The sequence below is a fragment of the Atta colombica genome, unplaced genomic scaffold, assembly GCF_001594045.1.
Source record: "Atta colombica isolate Treedump-2 unplaced genomic scaffold, Acol1.0 scaffold30, whole genome shotgun sequence".
Classification (NCBI taxonomy): Eukaryota; Metazoa; Arthropoda; class Insecta; order Hymenoptera; family Formicidae; genus Atta; species Atta colombica.
In genome coordinates this window covers 972,996-989,938 of record NW_017259404.1, presented here as the reverse complement: position 1 = coordinate 989,938, position 16,943 = coordinate 972,996, and the positions used below count along the sequence as shown (strand labels likewise).

General features: G+C 29.1%; 2 protein-coding genes across 2 annotated transcripts; both read right to left on the bottom strand.

The window, feature by feature from the left end:
* Positions 1-4,447: 4,447 nt before the first annotated feature.
* LOC108690243 lies at positions 4,448-15,325 on the bottom strand. Its single transcript, XM_018197431.1, has 3 exons — positions 14,845-15,325; positions 5,204-5,372; positions 4,448-4,717 (listed from the first exon to the last, which is right to left on the bottom strand). The coding sequence occupies exons 1-3, from the start codon at positions 15,302-15,304 to the stop codon at positions 4,597-4,599; spliced, it is 750 nt and encodes a 249-aa protein (XP_018052920.1). The 5' UTR covers positions 15,305-15,325; the 3' UTR covers positions 4,448-4,596.
* LOC108690245 lies at positions 8,650-13,720 on the bottom strand. The gene is made up of 2 exons (XM_018197435.1): positions 13,088-13,720; positions 8,650-8,767 (listed from the first exon to the last, which is right to left on the bottom strand). Exons 1-2 carry the CDS (start codon positions 13,491-13,493, stop codon positions 8,745-8,747), a joined length of 429 nt encoding a protein of 142 aa, XP_018052924.1. The 5' UTR covers positions 13,494-13,720; the 3' UTR covers positions 8,650-8,744.
* Positions 15,326-16,943: the final 1,618 nt, after the last annotated feature.

Genomic DNA, 16,943 nt, shown 5'->3' with positions numbered 1-16,943 from the left:
ATTTAGATAGAAAAAAATTTCAATCAATAATTGGATTCAATTGGATTGAAAAACTGTATTTCCTATTCAAAATTTTTAACTGAACAGTATTCACAATTATGTTTGTGTGCACAGAAAAAGCTAATATTATTTTTAGATTGAAAGGCAGAGATATGCTCCATGCAATTCCTATAAATGAATAAAATGCATTCAGGATTGAAAAGTATTCATTTTAACATTTTAACATTTTCGTGAATCAATATTTCTGAAAATCTGAATCCATTTCAATTCATTTCAATCCATTCTCGTTTGCTGAGTTTACAGTGGCGTATTTTTACTCGGTTCAAATTTAGCGATGTGGCCACAGCTGGTCACAGCGCATGCGCATATAACCAAAATGTTCATACATAGAGCTGCATCTTATCAGAATGACAGATTTCCTAACCTAAAGACTCAACTTCAACGCTTAATATCTCGGTTCAGAGGGCAGAGCGACGCTTTTCTTTCGTTTCGAACAAAAACGCGTCGAATGAACCTAATTTCATAAAAATTAGAGATGTAGTTTGTATTCTAAATAATTATCGTCAATTCTTCCAATTACAACTACGTTTCCAATTATTGTAGAACAAATATAAAAACATCATCGAAGTCGGATCGAATTAACAAAAAACGCTACAATAAGAAAATAATAAATTAAAATTGGTTAAAATTTAAAATACCTTCTTTATCTGCAATAATTATGTATCTTTTACACCGATTGTCTACTCCAATCAAAAAAACTCGCGATATGTTCTGACATGTTGTCAGTTACAATTACTGCGATCTAGGCTGCATTCCGTTTCACGTATGGTGCGCATGAGCCTTTATTTATCCTTGTTTAACATTCGATGAATAAGAAGGATAAATAATGCAGCATGCGCATCATACGTGAAACGGAACACAGCCCTAATAGTTTTTCATTGGCAGAACTAGTGCACTGTGCGCTTTAAAATTTGGATACAAATCAATAAAGTTGTATGTTTAATAAAAATTTAAAAATGAATTAATCATGACATATTCAGTACATTATTATGCTCTTTGATAAATATTGAGCATTTTATCAATTGAGATATCTCACTCCCGTACAGCACAGAAACTTATAGCAACATTGTTGCAACATTTCAATATTGCATCAATATTGCAATACAATTTTGTAGAAACATTGCGAAGACTTTTTTGCAATATTACTTCAGCAATGTTGCAACAGTATTTTAAAAATATTTCCAGCAGATACACAAATTGACACAAGAGTCATCCTGTCCTTGTTCAAAAATTAGTCAAAAACAAAGACATAATGACTCTTATCATTGTATTGATTTGTGTCTCTGCTAGAAAACTCACTTTCAGTGTTAAGACTTGTATATATTGATTTGTACAACCCAATAAAGTAAGGACTTGGACATAATGGAAGAATAGGAATGGATTAATGGTCACGTTTACATGGCACATTTAATCGGGTTTCATAACATCTATAGTTATGAAACTGACTAATCTCACTATATTCTAAATTATATTCTTCTGAAAAATAGAATGACTGGTTAGTTTCTAACTACAAATATTATTAAACCTGATTAATGTCCATTTCTACCAATATAGATTAATTTTAATCTCAGTTCAACTTATCTTCGTCTTTTTCTGTTCTAAAGATTAAAAAATGATGAAGAGTAAGTTGAAACGAGATTAAAATTAATCTACATTAATGAAAATGGACATAAAGTGTAAACGCAGTCAATATTTATAATTTATAGGAATTGTGTTTTTAATTTATAGACATAAAACAATTAGAAGTAAGGATTAAATATAATGTACAATGGACACAATAATAAGATATAAGATGTATAGGTCGTGTTCCGACATGCATAGTCAATACTGAAAATTTATAATTCACGTTACATATATTGTAGATTTTCAGTACTGGCAGTGTATGTCGGAACATGCCTATAAAATATAAAGACATAATTAATTATGAATCATATTTTATTTATATTCATTGTATGTTACAATGAATTAACTCCTATTTCTATTTTTTTAATATTTATATAGTACAAAGTCTTATAATAAATATTGCAATAACGTTAATACAATATTACAGCAAAGTTGTTATTACAATGCATTTCTGCAAGTATTCCTCCAAAACCTAACATTGCATATATATTATGTTGTAATATTGCTGCAACGTATCAATATTTTTAAAACGGACATTTTTACGTTGCTGCAATGTTGCTGAAATATTGCAGTAATATTTTGAAATATTTTTGCGATGTTACTGCAATATTTTGTATGCTGTACAGGCTTTTACATTAATTTAGATTTATCATATTCTTTCCTTCCGACAAGATACTATTTGAAAATATTTTTCTAAAAATAAGTTTTTTATTGTACACACACATACAAGAAAAAATATATTGCTACCCAGCAAACGAGAATGAATTAAAATGGATTAAAATTTTTTTCTATCCGAATATGTATTTTAAATAGCGAATACTTTTTTTGGATTCAATTGGATTCAATTAGATTCAATTAAATGCAATTGGATTGCATTTCCTTATTCAAAATTGAACAATATTCCTATAAATGAATGCTTTTCAATCCTGAATGCATTTTTATTCATTTATAGGAATTGCTTGAAACAAATATCTATTCCTTTTCAATCTTGAATGCATTTTTATTCATTTATAAGAATGGAGTATATTTCCATGGTTTTCAATCTCAAAGTATATTTCTTCAAAGTATATTTCTATGATTTTCGATTTTTGTTTGAAAAGTCTGGACATACATTAGAAATTTTGGTACATGTGAATTCAGAATTATAAATAGGATAAAATATATAATAGGATAGAAAATTATAAATAAGATAGAATTATAAAGAAATTTTTCGTTTTAATTCAATTGAGTTAAAAAAAAGTTGTACCATAAAAATATATCATGAATAAATATGTATACATGTTACATATGTAAATTCCTTATTTTTAATTAATAAATTAATTGCTTTTATGATTATTTTATATTTAATACGTTTCCTTTATTATACAGTATATTTTTTGTATAAAAGTTTTAAAATAATAACTATAGAATTTCATTTAATTTATTTAATTTACTACTTTAATTTATTTAAACTTTTACATATATAAAAATTTTTTTTATATGGAATCCAATTCATTTTTATGGATTTAAAATACGGATTCGGATGAATTGAAAATTTCCAATCCATTTCAATCCATTTTCGTTTGCTGGGAAGCGAAAGATTCATGTTATAGAAGAATCATGTTATAGAATTTTGCAGCAAAGCTGCAAATCAATCAACAATCACACATAAAATGGAATTATGATTATGCTAAGGGAATGTAAATCTGAAAAATGCATCTGAAAATTAGTGAGTTTAGATGCTTTTTTTTTATCTAGATACAGATACTCGAATTTGAATGTACCTCTGATACAGATTAGATACACAAAAAATGTATAGAGATACTACCTACATTGCAAGTAGATTATTATGAGACAGAGATTAAATAAACAATATTAAAAAAAGAACACATTTATTTTGAATACATCATGTAATATGGTTCAACAATAAAAATTAAAAATACGTGTTAAGAAAGGCTATGAATCAAAAAATAATATAAATGTGTAAATAACAGAAACAAATATTATTCTCATAATCTAAAATAAATAATAGACATCGTTTTGAGCCCGATAGGAACATTTATTTTGTTTAGAATAAAATAGAGTAATCACACTTCAAAGATATTTACAATATACATTATAAAGAGTATATACGGTTAATGATATTACAAATGCGTTATGCGGAGTTTAATAAAAGTCGTAGGATCTTAAATCATAGAAAATTGACTTTGTAATATTAATCTCAGATTAATCCTTTTTGTTGCGCAAATTTTTTTATTGAATGTATTTAACTGAATTTTAGTACATAGGAATTTTTAAGGTCGCTGATTAAAAATCTTAGGTCAAAATTAAAAAAAATCAAAATAATGAATTCAAGATGGCAGCTAAATTGAAAAAAAAATTAACTCTGGCTTATACATGCACATATCTATGTGTAAAATTTTATATATAAAAATATTAAAAATTTATTAAAAATATTAAAAATATTAAGAATACAAAGAATTAAGAATATTAAGAATTTATATTTCATAATTATCAAAATACGCCTGATAGTCATTTTGATTGCCATTTTGGATCGGCCATTGAAAATTGATCAATTATATGAATGCAAATTTGAAATTAGCGAAAACATTAATATAGATTTTGAAGGTATATTTATTACTTTATTTTCATCTGAGCATGGATTTTTTATTTTAAAAAAATATTAATTTTGAATTATCTTTTCCAATCTATATTTCATGCAAAATAATTGCACATATAAAAACATATAAACTGCGACAAGAAAGATGTGTCCTCTATAGTTATTTTTTTCTTTAACCATTAATAAAATTCTTTCTTCTAATGATCAATCAAATTCAAAACATTTGTAATGAGACTTTAACCGCGTACAAGGTCACAATAAAAGTCAATTTCTCAAAAAATGTGGAGTTTGACTTTTTCCAGGAAGTTCATCTATTATGGTTTTACTTTTGCTCTTTTCCAAGTTATTCTCTCCTCATAAAATCGGATAACAATTTGGGGGCACTTGGCATTGGCTTCACTGGCAGATACCATGTCAACTGCATCTGTTCCTTTCCTGCACAAAATTATTTTTATTTATCATTCAGCTTCAATCGGTTTTTAAATTCGGTTTTTAAATTAACTTGAATTCTTTATTTATTTGTACTACTTTTTAAATATGCATTTGACATTAAAAATAGATGTATCAATACAAATGAGTCACATTCACTCAAGACGAGTCTTGGTGTCTAATTAATATTTTTGTGTAAATTTTTACAATTTCCAGTTCAAGCAAATTGTGCGCTGATTATCTGTAGGTCTTAATACACTAGTAAATTGAGGCTGGTCTATGTAATATTACAAATTATATCGACATGCAATTTCATATTAGTAATGCGAATTAATATCTTTAAATAATATAAAGAATTTATTGAAAAAAATCATCTCTGCCAGGATTTGAACTTTAATTTCTTTCATTCTATGTAGACATCAATCTTATCAATTCGATTACCAAGGCATGTGATGATATTAAACGTAATAACTACTAGGATGTATTACTTACCATTGCATTAAATACATTAGCTTTCCATTGTCATCTGCCGAGCCAAGAATCTTATCTGCTTCCAATTCTCTTTTGAATCCCTGTATTCTGCTGTCATCCTTCATCGTCTCATCAGCATACGAATCTCTTTTAACTTTAACATCCTTATCAGAATTTATCTTGTTCTTACCTATACAAGACAAAAATAATAATGTTACTAAGAAGAAGAGAACATGAGAATTAATTTAAATAGGGTAACTGAAAAGTCTCGGATCGATGAAATATCTCGAAAACAAAGCAGTTTTTGAGAAAAACGCTTTAGACGAAAGTTGTAAAGTTTAAAAAGATCTATTTACTGATCACATCTGCATGACTTTGGATGGCCAAGATCAGATCAAGGCACATTGATTTTTTTAATTGGGACATTCTATTTTTGATTCCAGAATCTATGATGTCAAGAGCTTTTTAAAACACTACAATAAAGTTCATTTTCAAGCCTTATAACTGGACCTTATAAATAGCGGAGCTAATAGATTTATTTTTCAGTTTCGAATTTTTACAGATAAAATTAAGACTTATTGAAAAAATGAATTTTACATTACTATATATACGGAATACATTTTTACTATATATAGGGAATACATTTCATTGTCTTATATTTGTCTCATTCGAGGGGATGAAGAATTTATTTTATTAAAATTCTTCTGCTTTATGACTTTTCAATCAAAGAAGTTTTCTTTTACTTGGATTTTCCTTACTTTTTTCTTTTCTTATTGTCTTGCTTTTTTGTTCGATTTCCGTTTCTTCCTGGCTAATTCTATTTTTTTTTCTTGAACAATCGAGCTTTTGCTCCATGAGAGCATCTTTTTCTAGCGAGTCTATATATATTGCATTAGTTCGTTTACAAGTTCTTTTTTTTTCTTGATACAGTTCCACTTTTGGCAGATGTCTTATATCCTGATATACCGAAGATGGACTGATATTTTTCTTGATAGATAAAAAATCGACATTTTCCTGGACAGAAAAAAGTTCATCGTTCTCAGCTTTGATAATAATAGAAGTATCTTCTTTGTCGATCACATTAGATTCTAAGAATTCAGTATCAGGAAATATATTTTCATTTAAAGGAAATATTCCTGAAATGCGGAAACCTGCTTGAATATTTATTGAAGTTGTTGCCAGAGGTAATGCAATTTTTATTATTTCTGAAATGTGATATAGAGATAAAGATTTTCCTGGATTACTAGCTAGCCAGTTGTCACATGCTGTGTTGATGTAATTTTTCAAAGGTTCATATACAGATCTATCTAGCGGCTGCAACTTATGACTGCAATTATAAGGGAATGATAAAACTATAATTCCATTCTCTTTCAAATAATCCAGCGCCTCAATAGAAAGGTGAGATTCATGATTGTCAAGTAAAAGAAGAACAGGCTTCTCTTTAGATGGTTTAACATGATGAACAAAGTGTTGACAATATTTTATAAAATGTTCTTCTTCCATCCAACCAAATGGATTAACATCACCTGCAGATCCAAGAGGGCCTTCTTGTATAAAATGATCTTTGTAATGAGCTTTTGGAAATATAAAAAATGGTGGGATCATATTTCCAATAGCTGAAACTGCAACTGCCATGGTAACGAGAGTTTCTTTTTCGGTTGAAATTATCTTTCCTAATTGTTTCATCTCACGACGTGCAATTACACGATCAGGAGTGTGAACAGTATTAATCCCTATCTCATCCATATTCCAGATATCGGATGGCTTCACTCTTAGACAATTACAGATTGTTTTCAAATTTGTGAAAAATAAATTAACATTATGTTTGTTAAATGACTTCGCTCTAGAGAGACTTGTAGTTTTTAATCTTATTGATAAATTGTTATTGCGTTTAAGGAAACCTCTGAACCAATCTTCACCTGCTATTTTGTTTTCATTCCAAGAATCTCGTACTTTATTTCCGTTTTTTATTGCAAATTGATAAGCCAATTTCCTTACTTCTTTGGGTGTTATATCATAATAAATATCTGCTATTCTTTTAATATATTCCACTAAAGCAATTTCTTCCGTATCATTCAAAATTTGATGACTTTTGCCGTAACCTACATGAGTAAATTGAATATTTGATATTTGACTAACGTCTTTTCCTACAGCTTTTAATTTATTAACATATCGGTGCAAGGTTTTAAATGAGATATTATATTTCGCTGCTGAAGAACGAACACTTTTTCCTTCTAAAATTACTTCTTTACACGCAAATTCTATAATGTTCTTCGGAATATTTCCCTTATTTGTCTTTCTCTTGTATGTCCTCATGATTTTCTGTAATTAAATTAACATTACAATATTTATAATAATATTATATGTATAATTTAATTATTACATATTTTTATTATTAAAATTTTATTATTAAAATTAAAATTATTATTAAATTATAAAAATTATTGCATTAGGTGTATTTAAAAAAAAAAGATCTATAATGTGTATTTAAAATAAAAATAAAATACTCTCTAAATTCTTTTGAGTAATACCTCAAAGAGAGTGAAAATCATATTTTACTCCTTGAAAAAGAAATGAAATCTCACATTAAAAAGGAGTGAAACATTCTACTCCTTTTTTGGAATAAAATCGCAGTGAATGAGATTTCCTAACCTAATCTAACAACTTTAACTAATATCTTGCTTCGCGGGGCAGAGCGACGCTTTTTTGTTCATTTCGTGCAAAAACACGTCAAATGAATCTAGTTTCATCAATGGACATGAGAGGACTAAACTGAATATTTACTGAGATAGATCTGTTTAAAGAAGTGAAATATTGCCATTATTTTTCAAAAAGAGTAAAAAGTTTTCACTCTTTTTCAAAAGTGGCTGTATTTTGACTCTTTTAGAATGAGATTTCAATCCAAGAAATTTAGAAAGTAGATATTATAAGAGTCGTCGTTAATGAGTCATATAGCCCCATCCTGAGTTTACTATCCCCATCCATTAATTTTCTAAAAATAACAGTATATAATAACAAAGACAGATAAACAAAAATAATCTATTGGACTTTAGTAAACTTACTATCTAAACAAAAATGAAATATCTCAGACATTGATATGTGATCGTAAACAAAATTTCAAGAATAAAAACATTTACTTACATGTACAATTTTTTTAAATTGTAACCTAACTTCTGTCACAGATGCATCCGTACGGAAATATCACAGCAGACTGAGTGGCGTGGCAGTAGTTGTTGAATGTTGCGTGCTCAGATATATGGCTGCGTTCAGCAGAAAAAGCAGCTTTGCAACTGTTGTAAAATTCTTGAATATAATTGGTTAATATATTTAAATCCAGTGAGAAATTAAGGGAAAAATCAATCATATTAAAGAATTTTACAACAGTTGCAAAACTGCTTTTTCTGCTGAATACAACTATTTACGCTATTTTTGCATGTTTTTTTCCCCTTTTAATAACGTAGCCCTGATTAGTCTATCTACCTCTATAATCTATTAGCTCCAGTCTCCAGTCTCTCCTACGTAATGAAAATGAACTTTATTGTAGTGTGAAAAGCTCTTGACATCAGCTATTAGAATCAAAAAACTCTGGAACCAAAAACAAGGTATCTCTGGTGAAAATTTTTCTCAGAATTTTTCATATAATTTCAGAATTTCTATATAATTTTATAATTTTCTCACATTTTTTATACAGATTGGAACATTTCTCATAAAATCTATATCTTTTCCCAGAATTTTTCATATATGTTAATTATAAAATATGGCAAGTATAATATTTTTTTGTAAGTATAATTTCTGATGAAATAAAATCTAAAAATATTTTTTTTAAATTATAGGATGAGAAATTTCAAAATATTTCAGAATTCACTTGTACAAAAAATTCTGAGAGAAGATGTAAACTTTTCGAATATTTTTGAATATTTCTAAAAAATATTCCAATTCATATAAAAATTATGAGAAAAATTTTCATCATGATCCCATTTAAAAAAATCGATATAATCTTGGCGATGCCAGCCAATGTCAAACAGATGTGATCAGTAAATAGATCTTTTTAAAAATCTCTACAATTTTTGTCTGAATCATTTTTCCCGAAAATGCTTTGTTTTTGAGATATTTCAGCGCTCCGAGATTTTTTACTCATCCTGTATATGCTTATATATCGCAAGGATAAATAAATTAAGAGAATAAATGAATTAAGAAAGGTTGAAGCTAAAATCGAAAAATTAAAATACAAAAATAATTAATATCGTTGGAAATAAGAAAGGAAATAAGTTCAGAAAGTCGTGTAGTACTGATACTCTTAAGTTTTTTTTAGTGCATCTTTGGCTAATCTCTCGAAAAGAAAATTAAATTTGAGAAATGGGGTTTGTAGTATAAATTGAACTTAATAAAAAGAGAGAAATTCAGTCTTCAAGTAAATTTCGAAATTTCTAAATTCGATTGATTTAAGCATTATGAACTGTCCAATAATGAAATAGTTTAATTTATATTTATTTATATTTATTTATTAATAAAGTTGAAAATTTTTGAAAATTCAAACAGAAGAAAACGTTACACTATTAGTAGATTTGTTTATATGACATCACAGGATTGTTTCGTCTTCGCGCAAGCCTTCCGTTTTTATTTGTTATTACGCATTGACAGTCCATATTTTTTAACGAAATTTTCGAAGCGCATAAAGTATGATTGTACCATCGTTACTTTGATTTTAAGCTTTAAAACTCTTCTTTTTTCTTTCTCGGCTTTAAAGAGAGAAAATGAAAAATTCAAGCCTCGTTTAAAGTTAAAGTAACGGCGGTACAATCAGTTCTAAGAATGCCAAATATTTTAAAATCATGTTTTGTGAAGGCTGACTCAACAAATCTGCTGAAAATTGATATGTTATTATGATGTGTGAATACATAAAACAAAGTGATAAGTTTAACGCTGCTGAAGTTAATGGGCCTTCTATAATAAGCCATTAGTCATAAATCAGAAGTCAGAACCTAAAAATTGACGACTGTGATTGATCAATTTTTAGCTTCTGACTCCTGTTCAGCGCGCTTTTTCATAACGGGAATAGTCAGCGTATAAAAAACACTGTAGAAAAAGATTGAAAATTTGAAAGGTTGAAAGATTATACTCAAAATGCATTATTCAAGAATGTTTTGAAACTTTCGTCTCGAGTACTTTAGATTTTTTTAATATATATGTCTATAAAAGATGAATTTGAATTAGCGTCCCATTTCTAATATATAACCGAATATTAAACATTGTAAATTTTCCGTATTTATCATGATTTACATTAAATATGATTGGTTTTATACATTTAGATTCAGTAAGAATCAAATTAACCTGGTAAAAAATTTTTCATTCACGTATAAATATGTAAAAATTTTTCATCCATAAATATGTATAAACATGTATAAACATGCATAAATATTCATAAATATGTTCATATATGAAATATGACATGTTTATGAATATTTATGTATGTTTATACATTTATGAACAATTTTTTACCGAGAAGAGCAAAATATCAATTATATTAAAGAATTTTTAAAACAGTTGCAAAACTACTTTTTCTACTGAACCAGTATATCATTTTTGCTGTGATGCGACACGAATTTTCATATAGCTTCGAAATCACATTCAAGAAGTTAATGAAAAACGAGTCTCGAATAGTTAAATTTGTGAGGAAGCACGTGTAACAATATCGCAAATATTTATCGCACGATATTAAAGTTTGAGTCAATAAAAAAATCTTGATTTTATACATTTTATTAAGAACTGGTTATCGTTACGTAACTTTTTCTCTAGAGTGAAAACATGAAAAATAAAAATTGTGATGCGCATATATATGTATGCGCATATGTATGTACATATATATTGTATGTATGTATATATACATAGAAAAAATTTTCACTTTTCACGTTTTCGCTCCAAGAAAAAAATTACATGATATCCTAAGAAATGTTTGGATTCCTACTCGGATGCTCCCCGGATTAAATAGGTCTGTTTTTTATTGTTGTACTTTTTAAATTGGTACACATAGTGCAAAATAAAGTGAAACAAACGTATATTTATTTTATTTAAACTTATTGCACCGATTCAGAGTGTAACAAAAAACAGATCTAATGTCATCCTTATTTAACATTCGGTAAACAATAAGGATGGAGTGATATCTGGGTGGCATTTGAGAATCTGAAGAATAGCCCTGAAGAAATCTAATAAGTATGGCAACGTCGCACTTTCTGAGCACTTTCAAGTTCACAATGCAATTACCATCACGTGGATCCGATATCTTGTTTCTCATCAAAAGAGAAATTATGCCTTTCTTGTCGTATCTTCGCGAAAGTTGCTTTACACTTTTTTTTTTTGCTAAAACTTTACTTTTGATGTATCTTCCTTTATAACGCAGCTGTGCGGACATTTTTCTTTCGTATAAATATTTTTGTCAGATAACCTCTTGTGCCGATTCATCTGCTCCAAAAATGCGACGTTGCCACGATCTATAATTTTTCTTATTACGTGATACGGAAGTTTCCTTTTTTTTTCTTAAATTTATTTATGTCAAATTTTATTATGTGATTTAATATCATAAATATATAAAATACTTTGTTTTTTTTATATTTAGATTTTATATAACGATATATTTTGAAATTGATATATCTTGAAATTTAGAGATATGTTTGAGTTTGTTGTTGATTTGCATAATCAGAGTATAAATACTTTAAAACATAACATCATTAAAGAAACATTATGCGATGAAAGTTTATATTTAAACGATTATAATTTGTTTCAAAAGACACTGAAGAAATATTGAAGAGTCAAGGCCCTAAAAATAGATTTTTACCTGTACATAAAACAAGCCCTGGGAAAAAATATTTTATATATAATTATATAAAATTATATATATTTTTATATAATTTTATACATAATTATATATACAATATTTTTTTCCCGGGGTGTTACGGAGAATGATTTTTCGATGGTCAATCCCGGCCGAGATATTTTTGCGACAAGATTATTTATAAATTTTAATATGTTATTATTCAACATTAAGAGTTTTATAAGATCTATGAGCATCAAATTATTAAATTGCTAGGCAATTTGTTACTATTACAGTTCAATCGAGTTTGCGTTTGAAGCCTGAAAAATCAATTCGGTATACAATTAAAATAATTGACACTTAAGATCCAGCTTGATCGAGAAAAAAAAACTTTCTCTCTTGTTAATTTTTATATCTTAATTAATTTTTTTAGATATAACAAAAAATATGTGAATTTATATTTTTTTCGAATACATAAAATTACTTGTTACGTATAATTTCATACAAATTCAATATTTTCATTTTTTCGACACATTTTCGAATAAATCTTCGAGATCGATTCGAGAAAAAAAAACAAATGCAACGAAAGAGAAGGAATCAGATGACGAAGACAACGCAACAAAGAAAGAATTCAGTATAAAGAGAGAAAGAATCCGAACTATTCCGAACTCGATAACGCGCGAATAAAAAAGTGATTCGTTAATGGGAGGGAGTCCGCTGAAAGGAACAGGATTTTCGCGAATGGACGCCATTTGCAAAGCAGTGTGTGAGATAGTATGTATGAGACAGGCACTGAATGAGGTTCCGGACTTGGGCTCGATCCACGGACTAACAATGACTAACAATCCAGGTTTGTTTAAAGAGCAAGAACATCGTTCTATTTATGAATCTACAAGTTAAATGCTAGTACAGAAAAGACTAACTTTATATAGAAGGCATACTATTCGTGATTTCTATACGAAAGCATGTCCTCTGCTTTCCCCGGAGAGTATGTGCAAATTTATCATCGCATGATACTGTGACCTTTCGTAGTAGATAGGAAAATTAAAAGAAAAAGAAAAAAGATAGCCAAACAAAAACGAAACAATTAAACGTACTCGTTAAGTGAGCTACAACGCTCGTTTCTCCAGTCTGCTGTTTTTTCTGATTCTGCTTGTTAATGATGTTTATACGATAGTAATTTATCTGCTCGTCAATGGAATTTATATGATAATGTCTGACCGGTGGAAAAATTGATGGAATAGCACCTTTCCTCAACTTCGGTACCTTACGTGGCACCAAAAAATCTTCACTACCCTCTATCTTAAAAGTATCTACTCGGATAACGTCATCTTTTTGAAAATGTAACTCGCAGACGCGACTTTTTTTGGTAAATTTATTGACGCCTTTTTTAGCAATTCCACTATCCTTCCATTTGTTGAATATTTCATCCGAATAAGGTGTAAAAAGGCTCCTCTTCATTAATCCACTTTTGGTGGGACAACCACGTATCCAACACGACATTTTACGATCTAAATGCACAGGTAAACGAATTGAGATATGTACGACCAGACCTCAATTGAGTAAGGTTAATTGCAAATGGCGCCCAACTATACCCTTCGACAGACTCCCCTCCCCAATTAGCTAACAAAAAGGGCTGCCATATTAAAAAATTTAAATTACTAAGATAATAATTTAGACTTTTTGATGTGGCAGTACTGTTTGCAAACAAAATCCAACCAAGAAAAAACCCCGACGAAAATGATAATCATAAAACTAGATCAAATATACAATTTTATAAAAAATTGCTTATAATGTCATTTTTTAAATAAAATTAGAAATAATTAAAAGTAGTTGTATAAAATAATTAATCACTTTTATTTAAAAATACATATTATTGAACAACATAATTAAACTTTATATGTAATATGTAACATTTGTTATAAATACTTTGTTAAATCATTTAATACGTTTAACGATGTTAAAATAAAAAACCGTTTTAATTTAAATATAAAAAAAATTTAAATATATTTAATATATTTAAATAAAATATATATCTTCGAACGAGTATAGGAAAACATTACTAATTAATTAATAAAAGTATTTTAGTAATAAAGTTGTAGGATATTTAAAACGGAAAAATCATTGAAAATCAAAAATTCATAAATTTTCTTTCATGATATAAATTTCATTTTATTAATTGGATATATTTGAGAATTGAATATGTAATATCCAGTTTGTCAACTGAATAGACTAGACAAGACTTTTGAAAAACTCGACAGTTTGAGTCAAAATGGACAGTTGATAAGCTTATTAAGGTTAAGCAAAATCATCTGGTTCGTAACTTGTTCTCATAAAACTTGTTATAAGCATTTTAATCACAAGTTCTTACGAGAACACACTTTCATCTCAACAAAGTTCGGATCTTCTCTCTCACTTCATGGAATTCAATATGCTCTTCAGAATGAAGAGAAAACTAAAATGAAGGAATAATGAATTATTCAGAGATGGAAAAATTCGAGAAATTTTTTTTATGGACTGCGGTCGATGATTTCTAAGTATTCAATTCAATATGAACAGTTTGCAGCACTAAGAAATTAGGTGTATTAAAATCAAAAATATTAGATTTGAAATTAAAGAAAGACATGGGTTATTATAATTTTCAATACAAGATTGGATGAGAAATATTTTTTCATATATTAGGTAGTTTGGAAAATTCGTTTCAAATCTACTATATAAATTCAGCACACAATACATTAGGTCAATTTTTTATTCCTGCACAAATATATGTTTTGTTTCACTTCAACTTGTTGCACAGTATTCTTAAATTCATGAAGAGCAGAAATAAAAAACAGACCTCTTATCTACTATTTACCCAGCTTCTTCAGGTAGATTTGCACTGTGGAAGCGGACTTATGCAGAGTGGCGGCGAGTTCTTTAACGGTCATTTGCGGATTTTTGTGCATGATGTCCTTGAGAAGTGTTACATCAAATTCTTGAGGTCGACCAGAGCGAGGAAGATCTTCTACATTGAAATCACCAGTTCTGAATTTTCGATACCATCTCCAAATTGTGTGGAGAGTGACACAGGTTTTTCCAAAGACAGAGTATAGCTCAATCATAGTTTGCGAAGCTGTGAAACCTTGCTGGAAGCAATACAACATCAATTGGCGAAAATCTTTTTGGGATTTCATCCTTCTATCCAATTTTGCTTCTTCTTCTTCTTCTTCTTCTTTTTTATAGCCTGTCTCGCCAACCGATTTTGCCAACATAGTTGCACTTAGAAGGGCTTGTGATTGTGAGGTTTCTTTGGCGAGCATACTGATCCCAGACATCCCTGAGATTTGTTGTCAAACCCAAAAATAGAATTTCTAGAAGTAAGAGTCCGATCAATATTTTGGGTGCATTCTGTTTCATGCATGGACCGCATGGAACGCAGCGTATCACATGTGCGTATTAGCGCTAGTTTTTTCCTTTGTGCATAGAGAAACGGAACTAAACGGATAAAAAATAATTTTAATGCTTGGAATAAATATTATATACTGTTTTTTAAGAAATCTTGAAGTTTAAGCTACAATTAAAACTTATACAAGGTGAACCAGAAATTATCGACTGCAGATACATTATAATCAATTAGGTATGAAGTCGATAAGTTTTTCATAGGATAAAAAGTTGGTTCACTTTGTATACGATAATTATTAATCCAGATAAAAAATTCATAAATATAAATATGAATATATTTCATATATAAGAACTGGTTTCACCAAGCTTATTGTGATTAATTGTTCAAACGAGAATGGATTAAAATGGATTGAAATTTTTTTCTATTCGAATGCGTATTTTAAATAGCGAAGCTTTTTTTTTATTTAATTGGATTCAATTGGATTCAATTAGATTCAACTGAGTGCAATTGGATTGAAAAACTACATTTCCTTTCAGAATTTTGAATTGAACGGTATTCACAATGTGTGTGTGTGTGCACAAAAAAGCTAATATTTTTAGATTGAAAGGCATAGAGATATGTTCCTGTAATTCCTATAAATGAATAAAATGCATTCAGGATTGAAAAGCATTCATTTTAATCTTCGAGAATCAATATTTCTGAAAATCTGAATCCATTTCAATTCATTTCAATTCATTTCAATCCATTCTCATTTGTTGGATGTCAACCGCAATTGGTCATTTCTACTAAACAGTAAACGCAATTGGTTAGTCAACCGATTAAATTAACTGGCTTTAAATATAAATATATGTACAAACATATATAAAGATGCATAAATATTTATAAACACACACACATATATATATATTAGATGTACAACTTTGCTTCCGTCGTTTTTTTTTCCGAAATTCGAGGCTTTATTATAAAAAATGTTATACATTTATGATTCAAAGTATTGTCCATCGCTGGTCACTACTTCCTCCCATCTTTCGGGTAGCGTACGAATCCCACGTCGAAAAAACTGGCCATCTTTTGAGACTATCCACGAATCGATCCAATTTTTTATTTCTTCATAAGACCGGAAGTGCTGGTCAGCCAGACCGTGTGCCATTGATCGAAACAAGTGATAGTCAGAGGGAGCAACGTCTGGAGAGAATACGGCGGGTGGGGTAGAACTTCCCATTTCAACGTTTCCAAGTATGGCTTGACCACTTTCGCAACATGGGGTCGAGCATTGTCATGCTGCAAAATCTTTATCGTGTCTCTCGTTGTATTGCGGCCGTTTGTCTTTCAATGCTCAGCTCAAACGCATCAATTGCGTTCGATACCAATCGCCTGTGATTGTTTCAGTCGGTTTTAACAGTTCATAATACACTACGCCGAGCTGATCCCACCAAATACAGAGCATGACCTTGGACGTCAAAATCACCGTTCTTGAAGCGTTGAAACCACTCACGACACGTTCTTTCACTAATAGCGGCCTCACCATAAGTATTTGAGATCATTCGATGAGCCTCAGCCGCAGTTTTCTT

Bases quoted from the DNA above. Each gene is read 5' to 3' on its own strand.
- LOC108690243 (XM_018197431.1), bottom strand. From the start codon at position 15,304: ATGTCTGGGATCAGTATGCTCGCCAAAGAAACCTCACAATCACAAGCC. The intron at 5,373-14,844 runs GTAAATAGTAGA...TGTCTTGTATAG, and splicing joins AATCTACCTGAAGAAGCTGG to GTAAGAACAAGATAAATTCT. The intron at 4,718-5,203 runs GTAAGTAATACA...AATTTTGTGCAG, and splicing joins CTAATGTATTTAATGCAATG to GAAAGGAACAGATGCAGTTG.
- LOC108690245 (XM_018197435.1), bottom strand. From the start codon at position 13,493: ATGTCGTGTTGGATACGTGGTTGTCCCACCAAAAGTGGATTAATGAAG. The intron at 8,768-13,087 runs GTACGTTTAATT...TTTTGGTTCCAG, and splicing joins CGTTGTAGCTCACTTAACGA to AGTTTTTTGATTCTAATAGC.